Raw genomic sequence first — 23978 nt, forward strand, 5'->3', positions numbered from 1 at the left:
ACGTACTGCTATAAGGTAATGTCGTTCGGAATCAAGAACGTAGGGGCGACATATCAAAGTTTAGTCACCAAGATGTTCAAAGAACAACTCGGTAAGACCATGGAGGTGTACATCGACGACATGCTAGTAAAATCGACAAAAAAAAGGATCACATTGGCCATCTGAAGGAAGCCTTCGAGATCTTGAGGCAATAGGGGATGAAGTTGAATCCCAAAAAATGCGCCTTCGGCATAACTTAAGGAAAGTTCCTCATTTTCTAGTGTTACAAATGGGTATCGAGGTCAACTCGGACCAGATCAGAGCCATCGAAGGAATACCGGAGATACTGACCAGCAAAAAGCAGGTGCAGAAATTAACAGGACGAATAGCCACCCTATCAAGGTTCATTTCACGATCATCGGATAGATGCCATAAATTCTTCAATGTGCTAAGGAAAGACCACGGACTACAATGGAGTGCAGAATGCGTCGATACCCTGAGAAAACGGAAAGCGTATCTATCGTCGCCACCACTACTCATCAAGGCAGACCTAGGTGAATGTCTACTTGTGTATCTAGTAGTGTTCATAGTCGCGGTAAGCGCAGTCTTGATCCGCGAAAATAAAGGTACGCAATCTCCAATTTACTATATTAGCAAAACCTTAATAGATGTCGAAACAAGGTACCCTCACCTTGAAAAACTAGCTTTGGTGTTAGTCGTAGCTTCACGAAAGCTTAGATCATATTTTCAATGTTACCCCATAAAGGTGGTGACAACCTCCCCCCCTAAGAGGTATCCTACACAAACCCGAGTTATCGGGTAAATTGGCCAAATGGGCCATAGAACTAAGCGAGCATGACATAGCATACCAATCGCGAACTGCCATTAAGTCGCAGGTACTCGCCGATTTCGTCGCTGATTTTAGCGCGAAAATATTGCCTGAAGTAGAGCACATGCCGACCTCTAGGTCCTCTATACCGATGACACTTCTAATGCCTCGGGATCGGGATCGGAACTCGTCCTCGAAGTTCCTATGGGCAAAGTAATTTGCCAGTCCATATGATGCCACAAGATGACTAACAACGAGGCCGAGTATGAAGATGTGATTGCGGGATTTAAATTAGCCCTCAAATATGGCGCCCGACGACTCGTCCTCCATTGGGACTCTCAACTCGTGGTGAACCAAGTCACCGGGACTTTCCAAATCAAAGAACAAAGACTATAAAAGTATCAGTCGAAAATTCACAAACTACTGCCAGAATTCGATGAATGTCGCTTCGACAAATACTTAGGGCGCAGAATATCAAAGCAGACGGCTTCGCCAAGCTAGCGGCAACCACCAAAAATATCAACAAGGAAAACATGGTCACCCTTCTCCATTCCGCAATAGACCACATCGAGGTACATTTTGTAAGCCTGACTTGGGACTGGCACAACCGCCTCGTAGCATATTTGCAAGACGGAGCGCTCATGCAAGATAAGAAAGAAGCCAAAAAGCTCCGGATACAGGCCGCCAGATACAGCCTTGTAAATGGTGATCTCTACAAAAGAACGTTCGGCGTCCCCCTGGCCAAATGCCTTGGGCCAAACCAAATAAGACGAGTACTGGAAAAAGTGCATGAAGGGCACTGCAGCACCCACACGGGAAATCGCACCCTCGTCTGATGCCTCATCTACGCCAGATACTACTGGCCCACTATGAAAAAATAAGTTGCGAACTACATCAGGAGATGTGAACAGTGTCAGAAGTATGCCCATATAATACATCAAGCCAGGGAACTCCTTCATTCCGTCACTTCACCATAGCCATTCATAAAGTAGGGGATGGATATAGTCGGACCCCTCCCAGCCGGACGAGGTAAGGTACATTTCCTTTTAATTTTAACTGATTACTTTTCTAAATGGGTGGAAGCAGGTGCATACACTTAGATACGTGAGCAAGAGGTCATCACGTTCATATGGAAAAACATAATATGCCATTTCGGCATCCCCAAAGAAATTAGTTGCGACAACGGACCTCAGTTTGTCGGAAAGAAAATGACCGAGTTTTCCGAGAAATGGCACATCAAACGAATACTCTCCACGCCATATCATCCCGCCGGTAATGGTCAAGCCGAATCCTCCAATAAAGTAATACTGAATATATTGAAAAAGACGCTTGAAGACGCCAAAGGGCTATGGCCTGAGCCACTACCGGATGTATTATGAGCATACCGCACCACACCAAAAACCATTATAGGTGCGATGCCATATTCACTAGTCTACGAGACTGACGCAGTTATACTCGTCGAGGTCGGAGAGCCTAGTTTGAGATACTCCAACGAGAGCGGACCAAGCGACGACGAAAGTAGGCTACAAGATCTGGATGAAGTCGAAGAACGGAGAGACATGGCCCACATAAGAATGATAGCCCAAAAGTAACAAGTAGAAAGGTACTACAACAAGAAGGCCAAAGTGCGACCGCTCAAAGTCGGAGATTACGTTCTCAAGGCTAAAACACAAGTAGCGAAAGACCCTAACGAGGGAAAACTGGGAACAAACTAGGACGGACCATACAAAATTACGGCCACAGCAAACAAATGAGCATTCCAGTTAGAGACAATGGAGGGAAAACTACTCCAAAACAACTGGAGTGTCGCCCATCTCAAATACTTCCACTTCTGAAAGAAGGCGCCACCTAAGTCGTAATCTTTTTTCCTCATCCAGGTTTTGTCCCATTCTGGTTTTCTCGGTGAGGTTTTTAATGAGGCGGCAAGGGAGACGTCTCGAGGTTCGACGTATTGTTCATTACCCCGCCCATCGACATGATCTCCGAGGCAAAGGAATGAAGGGATTGGATATAGATAATCAAATCTCCATTGTATGTACAGAGTCGACATGTGATTCTTACAAGAATATAATCAAATCTCCATCGTATGTACAGAGTCGACATGTGATTCTTACAAGAATATAGTCAAATCTCCATTGTATGTATAGAGTCGACATATGATTCTTACAAGAATATAGTTATATCTCCATTGCATGAATAAAGTTGACATGCGTCTTCTTATGGGAATACGATCAAACCTCCAACGAGAAATGGCCAAGGCCATCGACGAAAACATTAGTTCGACCTTGTTCGAACTACGTCGGGATACTACTTCGACGACAGTTCGAAGCAACATCCCAATGGCCAAGGCCATCGAATAAAATATTAGTTCGACCACGTTCGAACTACGACGAGATCCTACTTCGACGACAATTCGAAGCAACATCCCAATGGCCAAGGCCATCGACTAAAACATTAGCTCGGCCTCGTTCGAACTACGACGGGATACTACTTCGATGACAGTTCGAAGCAACATCCCAATGGCCAAGGCCATCGACTAAAACATTAGTTCGACCTCGTTCGAACTACGACGGGATACTACTTCGATGACAGTTCGAAGCAAAATCCTAATGGCCAAGGCCATCGACTAAAACATTAGTGCGACCTCATTCGAACTACGACGGGATCCTACTTCGACGACAGTTCGAAGCAACATCCCAATGGCCAAGGCCATCGACTAAAACATTAGTTCAACCTCGTTCAAACTACGACAGGATCCTACTTCGATGACAGTTCGAAGCAACATCCCAATGGCCAAGGCCATCGACTGAAACATGAGTTCGACCTCGTTCGAACTAAGACGGGATCCTACTTCGACGATAGTTCGAAGCAACATCCCAATGGCCAAGGCCATCGATGAAAAAGGGGATCGACCTCGTCCAAAAGCTAAATCGAGTTAACAACTCGACAGATATCTCGGATACCATAGAAATTGCAGAAGATACCAACAAATCGACAAAATATATTCTATATTACATCAAAATGTTATGTACACCTATTTTTACAAACGGGCTAAAGCACCCCCCTACAAAAGCCCTAAAATAAAAGTAAGTACAAATAAAAGACTACACGTCATCCCCGGTAGGGTAAGCATCCTCGTACCAAGAGTCCGAAGTAAGACGGTTCGCATCATCAGAGTTGATGTCATCCCCGTCAGGTGTAAGGGTCATACCTGCATGCCTCATGAGCTGCACGAGCTTCGGTGTGCACGGCCTAAAGTTCCACTTCAGTTGCCCTCCCCTCGGCGTGAAAAGCTTTGTACACATCAAGTCGAGCCTCAGCAAGGACCTACAACTCATACAAATAACAAGGCACGATCGGATCGGCTGAAGCACGGGATGTAAAAGGCTGAGAGCGTCGACTTCCATCCTCCGCCCTCAGCGAGGCCACTTGTCCATTTAATGCAGAAAGCTCCACCTCCAGTTCTTTAACACGCCCTTCAAGCCCCGTGGCCTTACGATTAAAGGCCTCTTTCTCTTCAGTCAGCTCCGACCTACAAACACGGAGGGCATTCTCCAAAGATGCAGTTCCAGAAATAGCTGCCGCCAACTTATCAGCACCAACGTTCAGCTCGACCTTAATCCCCTCAACCTCCACCGCTTTCGCACTCAATTCAGCGGTCAAACTGGACACCTTTGCTTGAAACTCGGCATTCTCGGCCATCACCCCATACTCAAGCTCGTCCTCCTTCACCTTAAGGGAAGCCTCGAGTTCACTGTTACGGGCGACAACCTTCATGAGCTCCTCATCCCTCTCCCTCAGCTTTTCAATCTTATGCTCCAGTTAGTCCTTCCTCTATTTGAGCCCCTTGCGAAACAACTGAAATTTAGGGTCCTAATTATAAATGTCGGCCATCGCGCGGTGCTTAGCACGATACCGTTGATACTTGGACGACATCTTCTCATATATGGTTGTCCTTTTCCTTTCCCGACGCTCTCGCTGGGTCTCCATGATAAGGGTCTGACACAAAGGAAAAGGAGAAGTTAGAAACAAAATATAGGTCGACGGTCACCACACAAACCCAATGACGAAAAGGAAAGTAAAGGCACCTACCCGCAAGGCCATATTAGCGACGTTCTGAGACAACTCCATGTCGCTCATCGCCCTAAGTACCTCATTTTCAGGAGCAGCACATAGATGAGCTAAAACAGATGCCACTTGCTCACAGTTCAGCAACAAGTTATAGTTCCCCGGGACGACTATGTGACGATCACTCCCTTCCGCTCTGACCTAAACGTGAGTATGGCGACCTACGAACTCGTTAACATCCTTCGGGTGGACATCAGAAACTCTTTCCGCTTGGGGAGATCTCCCCAATGGCGTCAGCCATAAATGTGGGTACGGGTGCCGCCTGCGATGCCCTGCTTCTATCAGCGTCCACGGCCATGCCCTTCCCGAGCTCCATTCTTCTCTTTTTATCGATAACGGCTCGTCCCCATTGGAGGATTCATCCAAGAAGTGTGGGGTCGGCATTTAAGAAGCCTCCTTCCTCATGACCACGACCCGAGAGGGACCTTCTAATTAAATAGGTTAAGGAAGATTCTCTCGAACAAATTCACTCAAAATAAACTGCGTGTCTATGGCAGCAATAGCCTGTCGGAACGCAGGGACTGGCGCCCTCCGCCTGGAAGCTCCTTGACCTGCCGTCACAAAGAGTCGTATTAATAAACAATGCCAAATAGCCAACGCAGTGGTAGGGAAAACATTTACCAGTTGGAACTTTAGGGCCATAATGCTTTACGAAGGCGAGCCAATCCTGGGTTTCCGTTGCATGGGGCAATAGACGGGCTACCCAATCCCTTATGCCCGCAATAGGGCGAGGTGGACGTCCCATTGCTGCAAACGAGAAGCAAATAAACTTTATAATGAATACAGACGAAGGAAGAGTAAAATGAGTGGCAACACTTACGAGTGTCGTTCCATACCTCCGGGAACCTGGCGGAGTCAGAAACAATGTGTTCAGTTTTGACAAAGAAGTACTTGTGCCAAAACTTGCGACTTGCCCGGTCATCTGTTCCGACCACCAACCCTTCTGTACCACGGTGCCTCAAATGCACCATGGTACCTCTGTGGAAGCTAGGCGAGAACAGATGCAAAAGGTGATGGATGGAAACGTCACATTCCTCCAACTCCGCATATTTGGTCAACAACAGGAGTATCTTAAGCGTGTACAGTGAAAGTTGTGCCGGACAAACCTGGTAGAATCTACAGAATTCTTCCGCTAATGGAAAGAGAGGAAAAGTATAGCCAATCACGAAAGGGTATTCATAGAAAGCGCAGTACCCAGGTCTGTGGACCTCTACAAAATCTCTCCCCACCGGAACTATATCTACATGAGCGGGAATGTCATACTTTACACGAAGAGCGTCAATGTGAACTTGCTCTGTCTCAGAGAGTACGGGGTCAGGAGTAGGAGGGGGATCTTTGAGGAAGTCACTTTGAGACATGAGGTGTCTCGGCAGTAACTCTTCCACTGTAGGAAGGTTGTCACCCTCTTCTACCACCGTATCTTCACCGCCCGAAGGGGACACCATGGACAATGGGGCAGCTTCAAGAATCCCTTCGCGAGATCGGTGTTGCCTTGGCATGCTTTCGTTAAAAGAGAAAAGAGGTGTTGATACCGCAGAAACAAGGGAGAAAGATGAAGTTGTGAACGAAGAATATGAGAAGAAGAAGCGGAAGATTGTCAGTGCTAGCTCGGAGAGATAAGGAAGGGTATTCAGAAGTGAATGGCCAAGAACTTTTGAAAAAACAAATCCTCTCCCTATTTATAGGATTGGGTGGTGCCAGAATAGAAGCGGAAGATCACAGAGTGGCACCAGAATCAAAGCAGCAAGCCATCAACTCCTGCCTCGAAAACACGCGTAATAATGACGCACGTGAAGATGACATCATATCCCGGTAAAATGTATAACTCGGTGTCTTGCCAAGCACACCGACCGCCCACCATTGGCCGATGTCGTAACGCTTCGAAGGGTCAAATTTTCCCGTAGAAATGCGTGGTCATCGAGGACGCACCATGTTGCAACCTCGACAAGCGGAGGGACTAATTGTATGAGTCCAAATTTGAACAAGCACGACCATCGACGAGTACGACGAAATGGCGAGTTCCCCATAACCTGACGCCCTGCGGAGGACGACCTTAAGACAAACGAGAGATTGTATGACCCTTATAATAATATAGGCCCGTTAGGGGATACTGAGAATATTCCTTATAATATGTCTTTTACAACTTAGAGGGGACTCACTTCCTATATATATAGCGAACATTAACTTTGTATAAAAAAAGAACTTTTATGCTATAATTCTACTTATGAATGAAAAAATTTCTTGAAAGGATTTTACTGATTTAGATCGATAAAGAAGTCTTATTATCCGTCTTCTCCTTACCCATCTTTCAATCTAGAAATTATTATACTTAGTTAAGATTTACCCCTTCATTTTTGATTGATTTGTTCAAAAAAAAATTCGATATTTTTTGAGTCAAACACTAATTTTTCTGAGATCACATTGCGATATTAGAACTCTTCTTACCTTCTAATGCTAAAATATACTAGGCACATATAATTCAACTCTTAAATCGTTTTATAGCAATATATGGGTCGGTGATCTTCTGGCGGAGATAAAATTATGATCGAGGAAAGTGGTACAAATAAACTGAGAGATCATCTAAGTGAAGTGGTTCAATACTATCAGTCTATCATATAGATTTAATTTCAACTATATAGTTTAGGGGTAATTTTGGAAAATTTTCCTTTCTTTTCCCCTCTTTGTAATTTTTTAGGATTTGTTTTTTCATTGTTTTTGTACTATTTTGTGGAATAATCCTAAGGGTCGTTTGGTTTGTATAACAAAGAGATTCAATCTCCATATAAATTAAACATTTCACTTTAACAACTACAAACGTCAAATTTGGTTAGTTTTAGCTCCCAAAAAAACATCTATAACCAAGAAGTGTTATCAAAGGTTTTCCAACCACCTATGTTTTTTTGACATATGTACGTGTATGCATAAATGTAAATATTCTGCAAGTACATATACCAATTCCATTAATTAACAACATTATTATGATTCCTGCTTACCCTTTGATAATTTAATGTTCAATTAATTATGTCCAAGAATATCCTTTTAAGATCGAGCAACTTGTTACCTTTGTCTCCAATAATAGTAACTCCTACCTCCTCATGTAACGTTTTTTTTTGTGTGTGTATAATCCACACTACTTTTCTACACGTAATAGTTAAATGGAAGGATGAGATGTAACCATAAAGTACATAAACATATATGTACAAAGTAGTTTTTGCTATCAAAGTGACCATATTTAGAAACAAAATGTTGGGACCCCCAAGTAATAGTACAATATTATTGTTGCACAGGCATCTTCACCAACAAAACATGATAATTATCTGTTAATAGGGTAGTGATATTTCTATGATAAATTTTTATCTAGAACAACTGTTCCACTATAAGAAATGCAACCATGTGCATGAATAATTGTAGTTTACTACACCATAATGAAAATTTCTCTAACATTATCATTTCCCCTCTCTATTATCATAATTTGCAGGGGTTAACATGTGGTTTGGTGCATGTGAATTGTTATTTAATGTTTCTTATACTACTATTTGGTTTGACATGTGAAAGAAAATGAGATTGCCTATAATCAAATAAAGCAATTTAAACCAAGTCCCAAGACCTGAATTATCCTTATTCATGATAACATACAATGAGTACCACCTTCCACACTTGGAACTTGGAAGGTTCCCCTCTCTTAAGTGATCATTCCATGATAATACATAAACTCAGGAATAAATTAACTTTTTACCTAATTTAATTTTAACGTGGAATGAGATTCCCCGTGACTAGACCACTTTGTGATATGTTGATTAAAGATTGCCAACAAGACAATAATGGTTGCACTTTTTTGATAACTTATACCAGCATTATATTATTGTGTTTTGTGTCAGTTCTATATTTTTTTCCAAAATACCTCACAAGTCACACCATTAGTGGTATTCATGTATTTTATATATAGCTTTCTTTTCTTTTTAGCCGTCAATATGAGATTTTGTTCACAAGCCCAACAATCTTCCTCTCGAGCTAAGTGCAACAAGTGCCTACAATAATTTGTTTTATCAACAAGTCCCTTGATGTAACGATTCAACCGGTCATTTTGACCATTAATATTTCTGGTCGATTGTTCGAGGTTGCGAATAACTTCGTATGATGTATTATGACTTGTGTGTATGGTCAGTTTCGATTTTCGAGCGATTCGGGATTAATTTGAAAAAACGATTCTTATTTTAGAAGCTTTAAGTTGGAAGAGTTGAGCAAGTTTGATTTTTTCGTATTTAATCTCGGATCAGAGTTTTGACGGTTCCGTTAAGTTCGTATGGTGATTTTGGATTTAGGTGTGTATCCGGATGTGGATTTGGAGGCTCCTAGGTTATTTTGGCTTGAATTTGCGAAAGTTAGATAGTTTAAGCTTTGGAAGGTTTCTAGATTTGACCGAGAGTTTACTTTGTGGATATCGAATTCGGATTGCAGTTTCGAGAGTTGGTATACGTCCGTTGTGTCATTTGGGACTTGCATGCAAATTTGAGGTCACTCTGAGTTGATTTGATATGGTTCGACGTGAGTTTTGAAAATTGAAAGTTCGTTATTTCATTAGGCTTGAATTGAGGTATGATTCGTAGTATTGATGTTGTTTGGTGTGATTTGAGACCTCGATAAATCCGCTTTATATTTTGGGTTTGATTGGTGTGATTTGATGGGGTCCTAGGGGCCTCGGGTATTTCGGATGAGTTTCAGACCATTTAGCCATATTTGGAAATGTTGTTTTTTCTGGTATTCTACAGTTCATCGTGATCGCGCAAGGTCTACCGCGATTTGCGGAGTGTATTTTTGGTGGCTGTCATTTTGCTCATCGCGTTCGGGAGGTGGTTGTCGCGCTCGCAGAGCCTAGAGGGGAGATGTTCATCGTGTTCGCATCCTGTGTATCGCGATCACGTAGAGGATGAGCTGGAAGGGGCGCTAGTGGTTGGCCTTCGCGTTCGCGTTCGGGAGGTCGCGTTCGTGTAGGCTAGTTGAGTTAAGGGCTCATGTTTGCCGGCTACACACCACGTTTGCGAAGAAGATTTTTGGCAGCTTATGATTTGTTCTTTGCGATCACTAAGTAGGTCCTGCAAACGCAAAGAAGACCCCTCGGTAGACTTATATAATACTCTATTTTGAGAGTTTTCATTATTTTATCACATTTTGAGTTAGAGAGCTCGGATTTGGACGATTTTAGAGGGGAATTTCACGAAATTTAGTATGTTTGACTAGGATTTGGTTATATTTCATGGTTACATTATTGTTTTTAGCATTTATTTGGTGAGAAGTCTTTGTTTTATGTGATTTCACTTTGGTCGTTCACTTGAGTTTATATTCCATGCTATAGATCTTGTTTTAGGATTTTAATTCCTTATTTGGTAAAGTTGGGCGTTTGTGGGATTCTTGCTAATTTAAGTTAGCTTTATGTTGAACATCTCATGCACTTCTGTATTATTGACCTGTCCTTGTACACTTTGTTGATTTAAGTTGTGAGCTTATATCGTGATAAATCTCTAATACTATTGTCTTATGATATTTTGGCATATGTGAACATGTGTTGATACCCAATTTTTCCCTCATATATTTTAAAATATTCATACACACTTTCAACAGATTATACGTGCATTTACAAACATGCACAAGTATTTTACAATTTTTTTATAATTTTTTAAAAGGCCTTAAATCAATTTAGTTCTGCATTTTTAATTATATAAATATTCAATAATTATACCTCATATTACTTTACGATGATTTAATCATCTAAATTCATCATTTATGCTCATATAAGTGTTCAAATATCTCATTTGCATTTTTACAATTACATTTGTATTTTTAAGACTACAATTGCATATTTTGCAAAAATAGCCCATACATATGTATCACTATATTATCTATACAGAAAATAATTTTTTATATTTTTATAATGTTAAGTAATTATTTTAAATCATCTTCATACATAAAAATCATTTTTATCACTTAATTAACTATTTTTACAAATTATTTTATCAATTAATTAGGTATTTAACAAATAGCCTCTTTTTAATTTGTTTTAATTTCGGACCAAGTCAAATTCCAATTCAAACCCCCAGCCCACTTAAACCTAACCCAAACCTTAGCCCAATTAAATCCGACCCGCCCCAACCTGGAACCAATCGTGACTGTTGATCTCTAAGATCAACGGCCCACACTACCCCTTTCCTTTTTTAACCCAAATGACCCCCAAACCCTACTCATTCTTCAGAGAACGCCGCCCTTGAATCCCCCTCCTTCTCCGTTCTCTCTGAAACTATCCCTAACCCTAGTTCCGTCACCCCTAAATCTCCCAAACCTTTTCGATCCCCGACCAGATATGGGGTTATTCGGTGTTTTGCTACCCTATCTAACCTATTACTTCTGTTGGTTGTTCGATTCTTGTTATTTTCTGAGGGAACCTAGAAGAGGTTCGACTCAGAGTCAACATAGACTCTTCGTTTTCTCGATGAACCTGCTTCGTGTTCATCGCTATGGTTGTGAGTATTGTTATTTTTGTGCTTATGGTTCGAAACTCCGATTCTGGACTAGATTTTCATTACCTCGTTCCATTTTTCAAGAACCCTAAGCTCCTTCTACTTGAGTCTGTTCAGATCCTGGTAGATCTGAAATGATTTTGATTTTATCTAGTATTTTCTTTAAAAAATCTTTTGTTTCCCTTATTATTAATCGATTTTCTATGTTTTTCTAAAACTAGGGTTTCACTTCCCCTTGTTTCTAAAAAACTTTTCTAAAGTTTCTAAATGTTCGAATCTGATTATCTTTACTAGTTCTACTTATTCTTTCATGCCTATGTTCTAGTCCCTTGTTTGTTTGATTAGTTCACTATTCGCTTCAATATTTGCCCGTTGTTCTTTGACCTGTCGATTAGCAGAGGATGATTAATTTTATCCGCCTAATTAGGGTTCAAATTATATTTTTCTGTCCGAGATTGGTACTACTCTGTGATTTTTACTTATTCTTTCCTTATTTGTGACTCCTGATTGGAACTACTTTCCTTAATTATGTTACTAGCATGATTTCCGAGTTTTGATTATTTTAACCGACTTATAAATAGCCTATGACTTATTTCTTGCCTTATTTAAACCCCAATCTGGGTTGTTAATTGATTCTCCCTATTTTAAAGGGGTATTTCCCTGATTTTTCTATGTTAATTGATTGAGTTTAGCAGCCCCAATCAACTGGATGATTGTATTTGCTTGCCTTATTTGCGAACTTTAATTTTCTTTCCTTAATTATCTTCTCTGATGAATGCTATATACACTCCATTCTGATTTCTTTCAAAGACACGAACATAGTTCAAGAGACACTTACACAAAATACTCAGAAAGAAATACACACACACACACAAGTTATTGCTCTCATTCAAACCTTTCTGTTACTTGTGTTTACTACACTGTCTAGCCGGCTGGAAGCCAAGGCTAGACTATTGGACTCTACTTGTTCTCGTCCACCTGTTTACTATCTCTTAACTAGTATGTCTTCACTTCTGCCATCACTCAACATGCTATGCTATTAGACCTATGTGCTTTATGTTCATTACTCTTAATTAACATGTCTATCTCTGTTACTATGTCCTATTCATTATGTTATGTAATCTGTCTGTCGTAGATATCAACCTACCCCTGCCTGCTTTATGTTTCTGTTAACTAGCATGCCTTAACTTTTGTGAATTTGTCTTGTCCAATATGTCAATATGATTCATACACTTTAGCATGATCCTGTTTGATCCAGGATACTTGTTTACTTATTTCTCAACTAGCATGCTTTCCTTCCAGTCCTGTTTTATGTGTTTACCTTAACAAGTTCCTGATTAATGATTTCTATGCTCTCAACCCCTGCTGTCTTTTCTGTGTAATTGTCTGATTAGGACTCTGACCCCAACATGTTATCCCCTGTTTAATACATGTCCATACGCTCACCTATTAATAACTAATGAACTAAATAAATCCCATGCAATGTGGAACCTTGTTTGAATTGATTGTGACTCTATTCTGTCTGATGTTTCACTACTAGAATACATGTTTGAACTAAATTTGCTTAATATGGTCTTGTTTGTAGTTTTAATCTTGTAACGTGTTTCTACTCACTTTTAAAATCCAAACTATATTTTCCTAAAACTATCTCCTACTTTCAAATACTATTTTTAACTCCTACTCTTAGTCCTTTAGGTTCCTACTACCCCAATATGAGCATTGCCTTGGATCTCTGAGACTCCTTTGAACTCTAACACACCGGGGCTAGCTTTCCAACCCTTTTATGAATTCTGTGTTGACTACATGGTTCTAGTGTGAGCATTGCCCGAGGTCTCTGATGCTCTTTGAGAACTTTGACACACTAGAAGCTTGGTTTAATATGCTATGAATAGATCTCTGCTACTGTTTCGAGACTGTTGTACTGGAGGCCCGACTCTCAGGTTTATATTGGGTCTGCTAAGGCTCCTTATAGTATAATGATTCTTATTATGTAATCTATTCATATTGGATTGTAATAATTCCTTGTAAAACAGATATTGGAGTTATTAGTAAAACTGTGAGGGATTCTTATATATGTCTTTGTTGGGAACGGGTAGAGATCCTGCCTATAGAACTTAACTATGCTGATTGCACTCTGAGGATACTATGTTGTGATTCTGCCTGTAGGATTTTATGATCGTTTGACTTTGTGCTGCACATCTGCATGTTAGAAACCCTGCTATATGACTTTATGTTTAATTCTGTGCATTAGAAATCCTGCTTACAAGATCTACATGTATTTTTAACTCAACGTGCACTAGTGACCATGTCTATAGGGTCATGTCTGTTTGATTAACAAAGTTGCCTAACGATGTGCTTAAGAATTCCGTCCACATGTGATTAATGGAAATCATGCCTATAGGTTTACAATTATAGATACCATGCCTATAGGATTTCAAAAAAAAAAAAAAATCAATTCCTGCATATAGATATCATGCATATAAGGTCTTAGAATCAGCTTCTGCATTTAGAGACCATGCCTATAGGATTTCAAAATCAGTTCATGCATTTAGATATCATGCCTATAAGGTCTTAAAATCAACTTCTGCATTTAAAAAATCATGCCTATAGGGTTTCAAAACCCATTTCACCACTTAGAAAGCATGCCTATAGGATTTAAAGATAAAATCTACCTATTAAAAATTAGTAGTTGATTTACCGCTTAGATACCATGTCTATATGATTCTGCCCGGTTATCACTTAGGCAAGCATGTAGGACAATTATATCCTGGGTTTAAAATTGTGACTTGCTTGCTGCTTGAAACATGCTCAGATTCAGTAAGTGATAAAAATCAGTAGGCAAACTGATAGGTACTCATTGTCTCGCCTAATCCTGCCTATAGGACTCGTAAAATTATAAAAAAATATTTGTTTGAGGCGTGCAATTGTTTGTTTGTTTGTGGAGGTAGATATGAGCCCTTAATTGCATCTTTATGTGATAGTCCTACTTGACTTATTGTTTGTCGTTTAGTTTTATCCTTTTAAAACAATATAAGTGAGTCTAGAACTTCCTTAAATAGAGGTCCTAAACACCTCCAGGGCCATAGGCAAGGGACGAGTAATACACGCCTAAGGCACGTACTGGATACTATTAGAACGCTTAGGTAATAATTAAGGAGAGGGTAATTGGGTAGTAAAAGGATATGATGACATGTGCGCTAATGCTACGTGTAACACCTCTATTTGAGTAAAGTTTACTGAGTATTGCACAGAAGTGATCTTATAGGCTAAAAACCTAGGACCCCTTTACTCCTTATTTTAAACGCAATATCAATTTGTCTAAATTGCTTTATTTGCTTATAAGACTAATCCAACTACTTCGAGTTTGGTTGGGACCTACCATTGTGGATCTCGAGGGGTGCCTAACACCTTCCCCTTAAGGTTATTTCGAGCCCTTACTCAATCTCTAGTAACGCAAACCAGTTTATAAGTTACTTGTTTTCGGTGCCCTAACGCACCTTAAATCCGTTAGGTGGCGACTCTTCAAATTCCAAACCCAATTCCCAAAAGGAAATGAGTTGTCCAAAAGAAATGTCGAAACCCGGACTCCGCGAGGAAAAAAGGGGGCGCGACAACATGTTGTGTAGATTGGGTGTTGTTGTGCGGAACATAAATGCGACATCTCATTGTCGTTAATTGTGCGGAGCGATGCAGGTGGCTATTGATATATTGTATGAACGGGGTCATACAGGTGGTTATTGTACTCATACTATGCTTCTGTATATTTTTGTGCTGATCCAGGTACTTCGTACCGATTTGATCGGCAGTGAGACATTTCACACACCAGAGACTTCAAGGTACCCCTGCATGATCCGACTGCAAGCCTCAGAGTCACCTTCTTGTTTCATTTCTATTGTTTATATATTCCATACGGTACTGCATTTAGAGATGTTTCCGTATATTCAGTTAGAGCTCATGACTATGTACTACCTAGATTTGGAAAGTTATGTTGAGTATTGTCGTTTTGGCCTGTATTAGTCCTATTTCCAAACGCCCTCTAAAACTACTACGTAGTATTTTTTTTTTCTTCCTTCATATAGAACAGTGTTTTATTACATTAACATACCTTTTATTTCACTCTTTTCCTACAATTTAAGTTATATATACTACAAACAATAATAACAAACTCACTTTAATCCCACAAAGTAGAGTTTGAGGAAGCTAATGTGTACGCTGACCTTTTCATACTTTACGTTATATGCACTGATAATATAAATAATTTTTACGCTATCAAAATATTACTATAACTTATAGTAGTAGAAGGTATTTATTTTATTTTTCAGATATTAATCTTACTTTTTCATGTTTGTTTGTATCTTTAAGAAGCATCGATGTATCAAAATTATATTCAATTTAAATCAATTATTGTATGGTCCCTTCCATTTGAACAAAGCAATTTTAGTTAAAAATCATAGTGACAGTGACCTGCAATATTACCTTTGGCACTTTACATGTAAGTCCATTTTTTTTCATCTTTGCCATAATGGTTTCTTGGTAAAGAATCAAATAATTACATAATGGTGTAAAGTATGATGAGTAACTACTTTTTTACCTTATCAACTTGATATGACAGTTATTACCTTAACAAGAAAACAAACAAATATCTTTTCTCTTTTCCCCACAGCTAATATCCTCTTCTCACTCACCATATTATAATAAGGAGCATACGGGTGCACTAAGCTCTTACTACGAGCAAGATTCGCGGAAGAGCCAGATCATAAGTGTATACAGTCTTACATTGTATTTATGTACAAGACTATTTTCATGGCTCAAACTCGTAATTTCCTAACCACATGTCAACAACTTTACCAATTACGTCAAAACTCTCGTTCGATCACCATATTATTATACTCCATCATTACTTCTCATAAAATCCCATGGTTTCATAAAACAACACACACCCTTACCCCACACAAAAACCCAAACCCTATTTCTCGTGAGTGCATAACTGCATATGTTGTGTGTGCGTTTGGGGGGATAATAAGGGGGTAGGTGGGGTTTTAAGGTTGGGGGGGGGGGTAAGAGAGTTAAAGAGAGAAGAGTGGTCGTTATCAAACTTGAGAAAGGATTACCCATTTGGGCTTTCCTTCTTTGCAGAGATAGTGACTTATGATGAAGGGAAGCCTCAGAAAACTCTGCTTCCACCATTACACACACATAATGAAATAAAGAAAATAAAAGAAAAAAGAGAAAAGAACAGTACTTTTTATAAATAAGTGTGTAGGGGTAGTAGCAATAAAAAGGCATTAGTAATTAAAAAGCAGAGAGAGAATAGTACTAATACGAGTATCCATAGCTGTAATGTCGCAGGTCTGATTTTTGCAGACAGAGGTCCTTCTTGGGCACAACTTCTTTTAACTTTATCTTCTCCAAATAATTCTTTCTTTTACATTTTACATTTATTTATTTATGTACATTACATTTTCTTCCCCTCTCTCTCTCTCTGCCAGAGAACGATGTGATTGAACACTACACTACCCCTTCTTCTGCTCTCTCAGCTCTCAGCTCAAACCCCCACCCCCCTTAACCCCACCACCCCCACCAGGCCAAAAATACTTCTTTTCTTTCTCTCTTCAAATTTTGTCATAATTCTGAGTAATTATTCCTCCATTCTCTATCTCAAATATCAATGTCGGTAAGCCCAAGAAGAAGTGGCTTTCATACTTTCCATTTCAAAGCAACCATTTTTGCAGAGTCAGTCTTGAGTTAGTCAAAGCTTCACTTCTCCAGTAGTAGTCATCATAATCAAAAGCTTAACTCTTTGACAGTGACTTGTTAGTATTGGCTTCTTTTATTTGTTGAGTCAGCCTTGAGCTCTCAAGTTTTTTCGAGAGATAGAGAAAAAACCAATGGCAGCATTTTCATTTCTTATGCTACGAATGTGTAATCTTTTCTCTAGGTTTCTTCTTGTGGGCTTCTTGCTGTTTTTGAGCTTTGGTTCTGTGCTTTCTGATGATGGTGAGTGGAGTATTATTCTGTTATTATGTGTGTCTTTAATCTTGGGTCTTTATTATTTTAATGTTGAACATGTTTAAAAAAGAAGTTACCTTTCTTTATTTTAATCATTTTTTTAATTGGTCTTTTGACGTTATTATGAGTTGATTAAGACTATGTTTGTCCTTGTCTTCAAGGTTTCTTCTTTTGTCTTATTAGTTAGTTTTTTTTTATTGGAAAAAAGGTTCAACCTTGTTGGAGATTAAGAAGTCATTTAGGGACGTGGAGAATGTGTTGTATGACTGGACAGACTCTCCCTCATCTGATTACTGTGCTTGGAGAGGTGTTACTTGTGACAATGTCACCTTCAATATTGTTTCGCTGTAAGTTATACTAGTAACTATTTGATGCATTACATTGTTTAGTTTAAAGTTGTAATCTTTTTTGTTAATTGGTTGCTTTTTATATCTTGTAGTAATCTTTCTAGTTTAAATCTTGATGGGGAGTTATCTCCTGCAGTAGGACAGCTCAAAGACCTGATATCTATGTAAAATCTCTTTCCCTTTTGGTCATGCTTGCCCTTTTATTTTGGTATGGACATGGTACATTTTATAGTAATGTTAATTTATTTTTTGTTATATTAATAGTGATTTAAGGGGAAATCGCCTTACGGGGCAGATACCGGATGAGATTGGTGACTGTTCAGCCTTGAAAAACTTGTAAGTCTTATGTTTCTTGTTACAAAATAGATGATGGCTAATCCATATGTTGTTTTTAAGAAAAATCATTTTTTCCCCTATTGTTAGGGACTTATCCTTCAATGAGCTTTATGGTGATATTCCCTTTTCCATATCAAAACTTAAGCAGCTGGAATATCTGTAAGATTTGTTACTCTGCTTTTTGATCTAGGTGTTCTATTATTTGGTTTTCAAGGATTGTCAATTACTCAAGTTTGTCTTAATTGAACTTAGGATTTTGAAAAATAATCAGTTGATTGGCCCAATTCCATCGACATTGTCACAGATCCCAAATTTGAAAGTTTTGTAAGTATCATCTCTTGTACTACTTTATGATACTGTTAGATTATGGATGATTGCAATATTATAATGCAAAAAATTGTTCCAGGGACCTGGCTCAAAACAAGTTGAGTGGAGAAATTCCTAGGCTTATATATTGGAATGAAGTCCTTCAGTATTTGTAAGTGTCTTTGATATATACCATTGGGACACTATTTATGAATGAAAATGCCTGTTAAATGATTTTTATTCACCTGATAGGGGACTACGCGGTAACAACTTGGGTGGATCACTTTCTCCTGATATGTGTCAGCTCACTGGCCTGTGGTATTTGTAAGTTCCTAATCTTTTTCGTTCTTAAAATCATGCATCAACTCCTTTTAGAGTTATTCATCATTTGTTTTGTGCAGTGATGTTCGGAACAATAGTTTGACTGGTTCCATTCCTCAGAACATTGGCAATTGTACTGCCTTCCAAGTCCTGTAAGTATCTAACTCAAGTGCATGAAGTCAACTATTTTTCTATTTATGTTTGGTTGACATAATGCCTTGTTTTTATGCTGTCAGAGATTTGTCTTATAATGAGTTGACTGGAGAGATTCCTTTCAACATTGGTTTCCTGCAAGTAGCTACCTTGTAAGTTTATGCTGCTGCTTCTCTTTATTCACAAAGCCGTTGCATGGTTTATGGTTATATATATCATATGTGAAACTTTGTCGTTCCAGGTCTCTGCAAGGTAATCGTCTTTCAGGGCAGATCCCTTCTGTCATTGGATTGATGCAGGCTCTTGCAGTTCTGTGAGTGCTTTACTAATTGTTATCTCAGTTTCTGGAAATCGTATAATGCTGCATCTTTTTTCTAAGCTTTTCTGACCCTTATGTATTCAGGGACTTGAGCTGCAATAATTTGAGTGGAATAATTCCTTCAATTCTTGGGAATTTGACCTACACCGAGAAATTGTAAGTACTAAAATGTTGTTATTTCAAAGTCTTGGGATTTATTCACACTATATTTGTTATTTTACTTTTACTAGAGACTCAACTTTAGCTTTTATTTGATCATGTTGTGCTACCAAAATTGTGTACTTGATTGATGTTCTGTAATTTTTTTAATTGCAGGTATTTGCATGGGAACAAGCTAATTGGCCCTATTCCGCCAGAGCTTGGGAATATGTCAAAGCTCCATTACCTGTATGAATGCTTTCTATCGATATGATCAGTGCACTTAAAATTTCTCCGGCTTTGTTAAATTTTAATTTGAGACTCCACTAAGCCCAGAAGACGGTATTTTGCAGGGAATTGAATGATAACCAACTCACTGGACGCATTCCACCAGAACTGGGGAAGCTAAATGAGTTGTTTGACTTGTACATCATCTATCTCTTTAACTTCTACTTTGGGCTTGTTATCATCTGTTTTTGAGTTGCTATCTGTTATGTTCAGAAATGTTGCAAACAATCACCTTGACGGGCCCATTCCATCCAATCTTAGCTCTTGTACCAATCTGAACAGTCTGTAAGTGTTTTTTCATGCCTGTTGCACCCCGATTATGACTAGACAATCTTGTAGGAGAATTTGTTCATTCACTGGTTTGGTTGCAGCAATGTTCACGGAAACAAATTGAATGGAACAATTCCACCTGCCTTTCAAAAGCTCGAAAGCATGACCTATCTGTAAGTTCTTACTCTCTGGCTTAACATTAACAGTTTTGAACTGTGTATTAGTTCATAAAAGAACTATCCTCAGCATCATCCCAGTAATGTGAACTTCAATATCCGATTTCGCATAGCACGAGCGTTTACCGTGTCTTCTTTATTACTTTCTTCAGGAATCTTTCCTCCAACAACCTCAAAGGCCCAATTCCAATTGAGCTTTCTCGTATTGGGAATTTGGACACGCTGTAAGCGCAATTTTTTTTCATCCACTCCAATTTCTTCTCTTCTTCAATTATGGCTGTAGCAAAAAACTTTTTCTCAGTTTTAGTACTCTTCTACATTTGGTGGCTTAGGGACTTATCAAACAACAGGATCAGTGGTTCTATACCTTCTTCACTTGGTGATTTGGAACATCTTCTTAAACTGTGAGTTTATATCTGTTTGATTGTCAGATAACCATTGAATAACTGTTGTACTCACATTCATTTTGTGAATTTGCTGTAGGAACTTAAGCAAGAATGATATAAATGGATACTTGCCAGCAGAATTTGGCAATTTAAGAAGCATCATGGAGATGTAAGGACACCTACTTGCTAAATTCAGTGAGCTAGATTTTTTGGTTCGCTTGATTTTCAGCTTCTTTGTTCACTCTCTTAATTGCAGTGATCTGTCAAGTAATCTCCTCTCTGGTCCCATACCTCAGGAACTTGGTCAACTTCAAAATCTCTACTTGCTGTAAGTAGTTTAGATTTATTCATTTTTGGCCCCTCGTCGTTTTTGCTACTGATCATATGATCTTGTCTCAGTTATTCTTATTGATAAGGGTGGGACTCAAACATAGCATTTCTCTGTATTTTGTTGATGCTTGATTATTCTACAAAATAATGAACAGGAAGGTGGAGAACAACAATTTATCAGGCGATGTCATGTCATTAGCCAGTTGCCTCAGTCTAAATGTCCTGTGAGTATGCACACTAGCAGTATTACACGTGCACGATAAAATGTTCTGTATAGCTAATGCAACTTTATCTCGTCAGGAATGTCTCGTACAATAATCTGGGGGGGAATATTCCAACAGGAAATAATTTCTCTAGATTTTCACCTGATAGGTAGGGGAACTATAAATATTTCCACTCACTGATTCTTCACTTGGTATGTGTTAAGTTACACCAGTAAAAACATTCATTGTTTTTTAGTTCATAGCTTCTAATCCTTTGCTTTTGTTTCTGTTGCCAAAAAAGCTTCATAGGAAATCCAGATCTATGTGGATATTGGCTCAGTTCTCCCTGTCATACTTCTCATCCCACAGAGCGAGGTGAGAACAAACTCAAACAGAACTTTCTAAAACTTGCTGTGTTGCATCCCTGAAGTTTATTTCAACTAAATACTCGCAAAATTAATTAACCACGGCAGCCAGATATATAGATTTAGGAGGAAATTTCTTGGTTAAGCAATCCTTTGTGTTATTAGGGAATCATAAGTTTTCTTCTGTTCAAAATCCTTGATTGCTACATTTGGATGTCTGCGGATTGAACTGAAATCATATTATTTGCTGCATCAACAGTATATTAAATTCACGAAATTTTAGCAGTAGTCTAATTAATAAATTTGTACTCATTGGAGTATTGCAGTTTCAATTTCTAAAGCAGCTATACTTGGTATTGCTTTGGGTGGTTTGGTGATTCTTCTGATGATACTGGTAGCAGCATGCCGGCCACAGAATCCTGCACCCTTCTTGGAAGGATCTATTGACAAACCAGGTATTATTTTTTCCTTCTCAGACGAACCATCACTTATATATTATTGAAGTACCTTTCACTGATTGTTTGATGATTTTTATCAACAGTCAATTACTCATCTCCGAAGCTTGTCATCCTTCATATGAACATGGCACTTCATGTTTATGAAGACATTATGAGGATGACTGAGAACTTGAGTGAGAAGTTTATAATTGGTTCTGGGGCATCAAGCACTGTATATAAATGCGTTCTGAAAAATTGCAAGCCAGTAGCTATCAAGAAATTGTACTCTCACAACCCCCAATACTTGAAGGAATTCGAGACTGAACTTGAGACAGTTGGGAGCATTAAGCATCGTAATCTTGTCAGCCTCCAAGGATATTCACTTTCTCCATGTGGCCATCTTCTTTTTTATGACTACATGGAAAATGGTAGCCTTTGGGATTTGCTTCATGGTTAGTACTCCAAAGCGGTTAAGATTATTCGTGCATTGAATTTATAATAAAGGTCAGTGATCACTCCTCTTTGGTTTGTGCCTTATTCCAGGTCCTAGCAAGAAGAAAAAGCTTGATTGGGATACTCGCATTCGAATTGCACTAGGATCAGCTCAAGGCCTCGCATATCTTCACCATGATTGTAGCCCTCGAATAATCCACCGTGATGTTAAATCATCAAATATTTTGTTGGACAGAGACTTTGAAGCTCACCTGACTGATTTTGGCATTGCTAAAAGCTTATGCACATCCAAGTCCTACACATCCACATACATTATGGGAACCATTGGTTATATTGATCCAGAGTACGCTCGTACTTCTCGCCTCACAGAGAAGTCTGATGTCTACAGCTATGGAATTGTTTTATTGGAATTGCTCACTGGAAGGAAAGCTGTGGATAATGAATCAAATCTACATCATATGGTAAGCTCTTCAAGTCATTCGACATATCCCTTTTTCAATCTTAGAATATACCTCGTGTTGTTTTGCCTTTAATTAAACTGGCGGATCCAGATGTTTTCTCCTTACATTAGCTCATCAAAGTAACTTTTTAGTAGCTTAACTTTAGTAAATACTATGAACTTATGCTATGATAGTCTCTTAGTTATAGATTCAGATGATCTTGAACAGTTTTACATATTTTTCAGATTCTAACAAAGGCAGCAAATAACGCTGTTATGGAAACAGTGGATCCTGAGATCACAGCCACATGCAAAGACCTTGGAGATGTAAAGAAGGTTTTTCAGCTTGCCCTTCTATGTACCAAAAGACAGCCAGCTGAAAGACCAACAATGCATGAAGTGGCCAGAGTACTCGAAAGCTTAGTACCCGTAGCTGAAACGAAACAGCCCAATCCAACCCCACCTACATTGCTCCCATCTGCTAAGGTTCCTTGCTATATGGATGAATATGTCAACCTCAAGACACCCCACCTAGTGAATTGTTCATCTATGAGCACTTCAGATGCACAACTTTTTCTTAAGTTTGGAGAGGTGATATCCCAGAATAGTGTCTGAAAAAAATTGAGTGTGTTACAAATCAGTATTTTGTTTGGAAAAAAAAAAAATATCTATCTTGAAGATCAAGATTTAGTGAGATTTTGTATAAAAAATGTAGTGGCAAGTATAATATTATTGTTAGATGGTTGTAGTAAGATGCATAGTGGACCTGGCTTTTCCACTCCATAGGTCTAGTATTTGTGTATCTCAAAAATCATGTATAAATATTTCACTTTTTTAACCCTTGTCAAATAGGAAGAGGTAGTATTAAATTATTTGTTTTGGGGCCACTGGTGCTATGAGTATGGACTGTACTGTCTGCAAGATTTTTGGCTCACACTTTGAGGTGGCCTTAGCACTGCATCTGTTGTATAGCAATAATGGATTGAATTGTGGACCTAAGTTTGACAGCATCTCTGCTGCTGTTTCTTGACTGCTATTTGTGCATTTATTTGGTGGACTGTAGCTTCCTCAGAAACATTGAAACCTTTGGTGGTGTGATAATTCCATATCGATAAAATAGGCATTGTGTATATAAGTAAACATTCCTTAAACTCTAATGATGCTTTTTAAAGTCGTGCATACCTAGGCCCAAAACGAACAATATTATTAGTGGGTTAGGCTATTACATATGGTATTAGAGCCAATCCGCATGCA

General features: G+C 38.9%; 1 protein-coding gene across 1 annotated transcript; it reads left to right on the top strand.

Moving 5' to 3' along the window:
- The first annotated feature begins 16645 nt into the window (after nucleotides 1–16645).
- Nucleotides 16646–23596, top strand: LOC107807838 (uncharacterized). The gene is made up of 27 exons (XM_016632277.2): nucleotides 16646–17445; nucleotides 17666–17804; nucleotides 17897–17968; nucleotides 18069–18140; nucleotides 18228–18299; nucleotides 18393–18464; nucleotides 18547–18618; nucleotides 18699–18770; nucleotides 18848–18919; nucleotides 19004–19072; nucleotides 19162–19233; nucleotides 19324–19395; nucleotides 19555–19626; nucleotides 19731–19802; nucleotides 19879–19950; nucleotides 20037–20108; nucleotides 20264–20335; nucleotides 20444–20515; nucleotides 20595–20666; nucleotides 20754–20825; nucleotides 20983–21051; nucleotides 21128–21199; nucleotides 21332–21405; nucleotides 21722–21850; nucleotides 21937–22284; nucleotides 22376–22746; nucleotides 22971–23596. The coding sequence occupies exons 1-27, from the start codon at nucleotides 17337–17339 to the stop codon at nucleotides 23337–23339; spliced, it is 2973 nt and encodes a 990-aa protein (XP_016487763.2). The 5' UTR covers nucleotides 16646–17336; the 3' UTR covers nucleotides 23340–23596.
- The last annotated feature ends 382 nt before the right edge of the window (nucleotides 23597–23978 follow it).

Source organism: Nicotiana tabacum, chromosome 1, assembly GCF_000715075.1.
Source record: "Nicotiana tabacum cultivar K326 chromosome 1, ASM71507v2, whole genome shotgun sequence".
NCBI lineage: Eukaryota > Viridiplantae > Streptophyta > Magnoliopsida > Solanales > Solanaceae > Nicotiana > Nicotiana tabacum.

What these genes read in the sequence shown, in the direction of transcription:
- LOC107807838 (XM_016632277.2), top strand. Translation starts at nt 17,337, where the DNA reads ATGGCAGCATTTTCATTTCTTATGCTACGAATGTGTAATCTTTTCTCT. An exon ending in TGTACTGCCTTCCAAGTCCT is followed by an intron (nt 18,920 to 19,003) that starts GTAAGTATCTAA and finishes TTATGCTGTCAG; the next exon opens with AGATTTGTCTTATAATGAGT. An exon ending in ATGTCAAAGCTCCATTACCT is followed by an intron (nt 19,627 to 19,730) that starts GTATGAATGCTT and finishes GGTATTTTGCAG; the next exon opens with GGAATTGAATGATAACCAAC.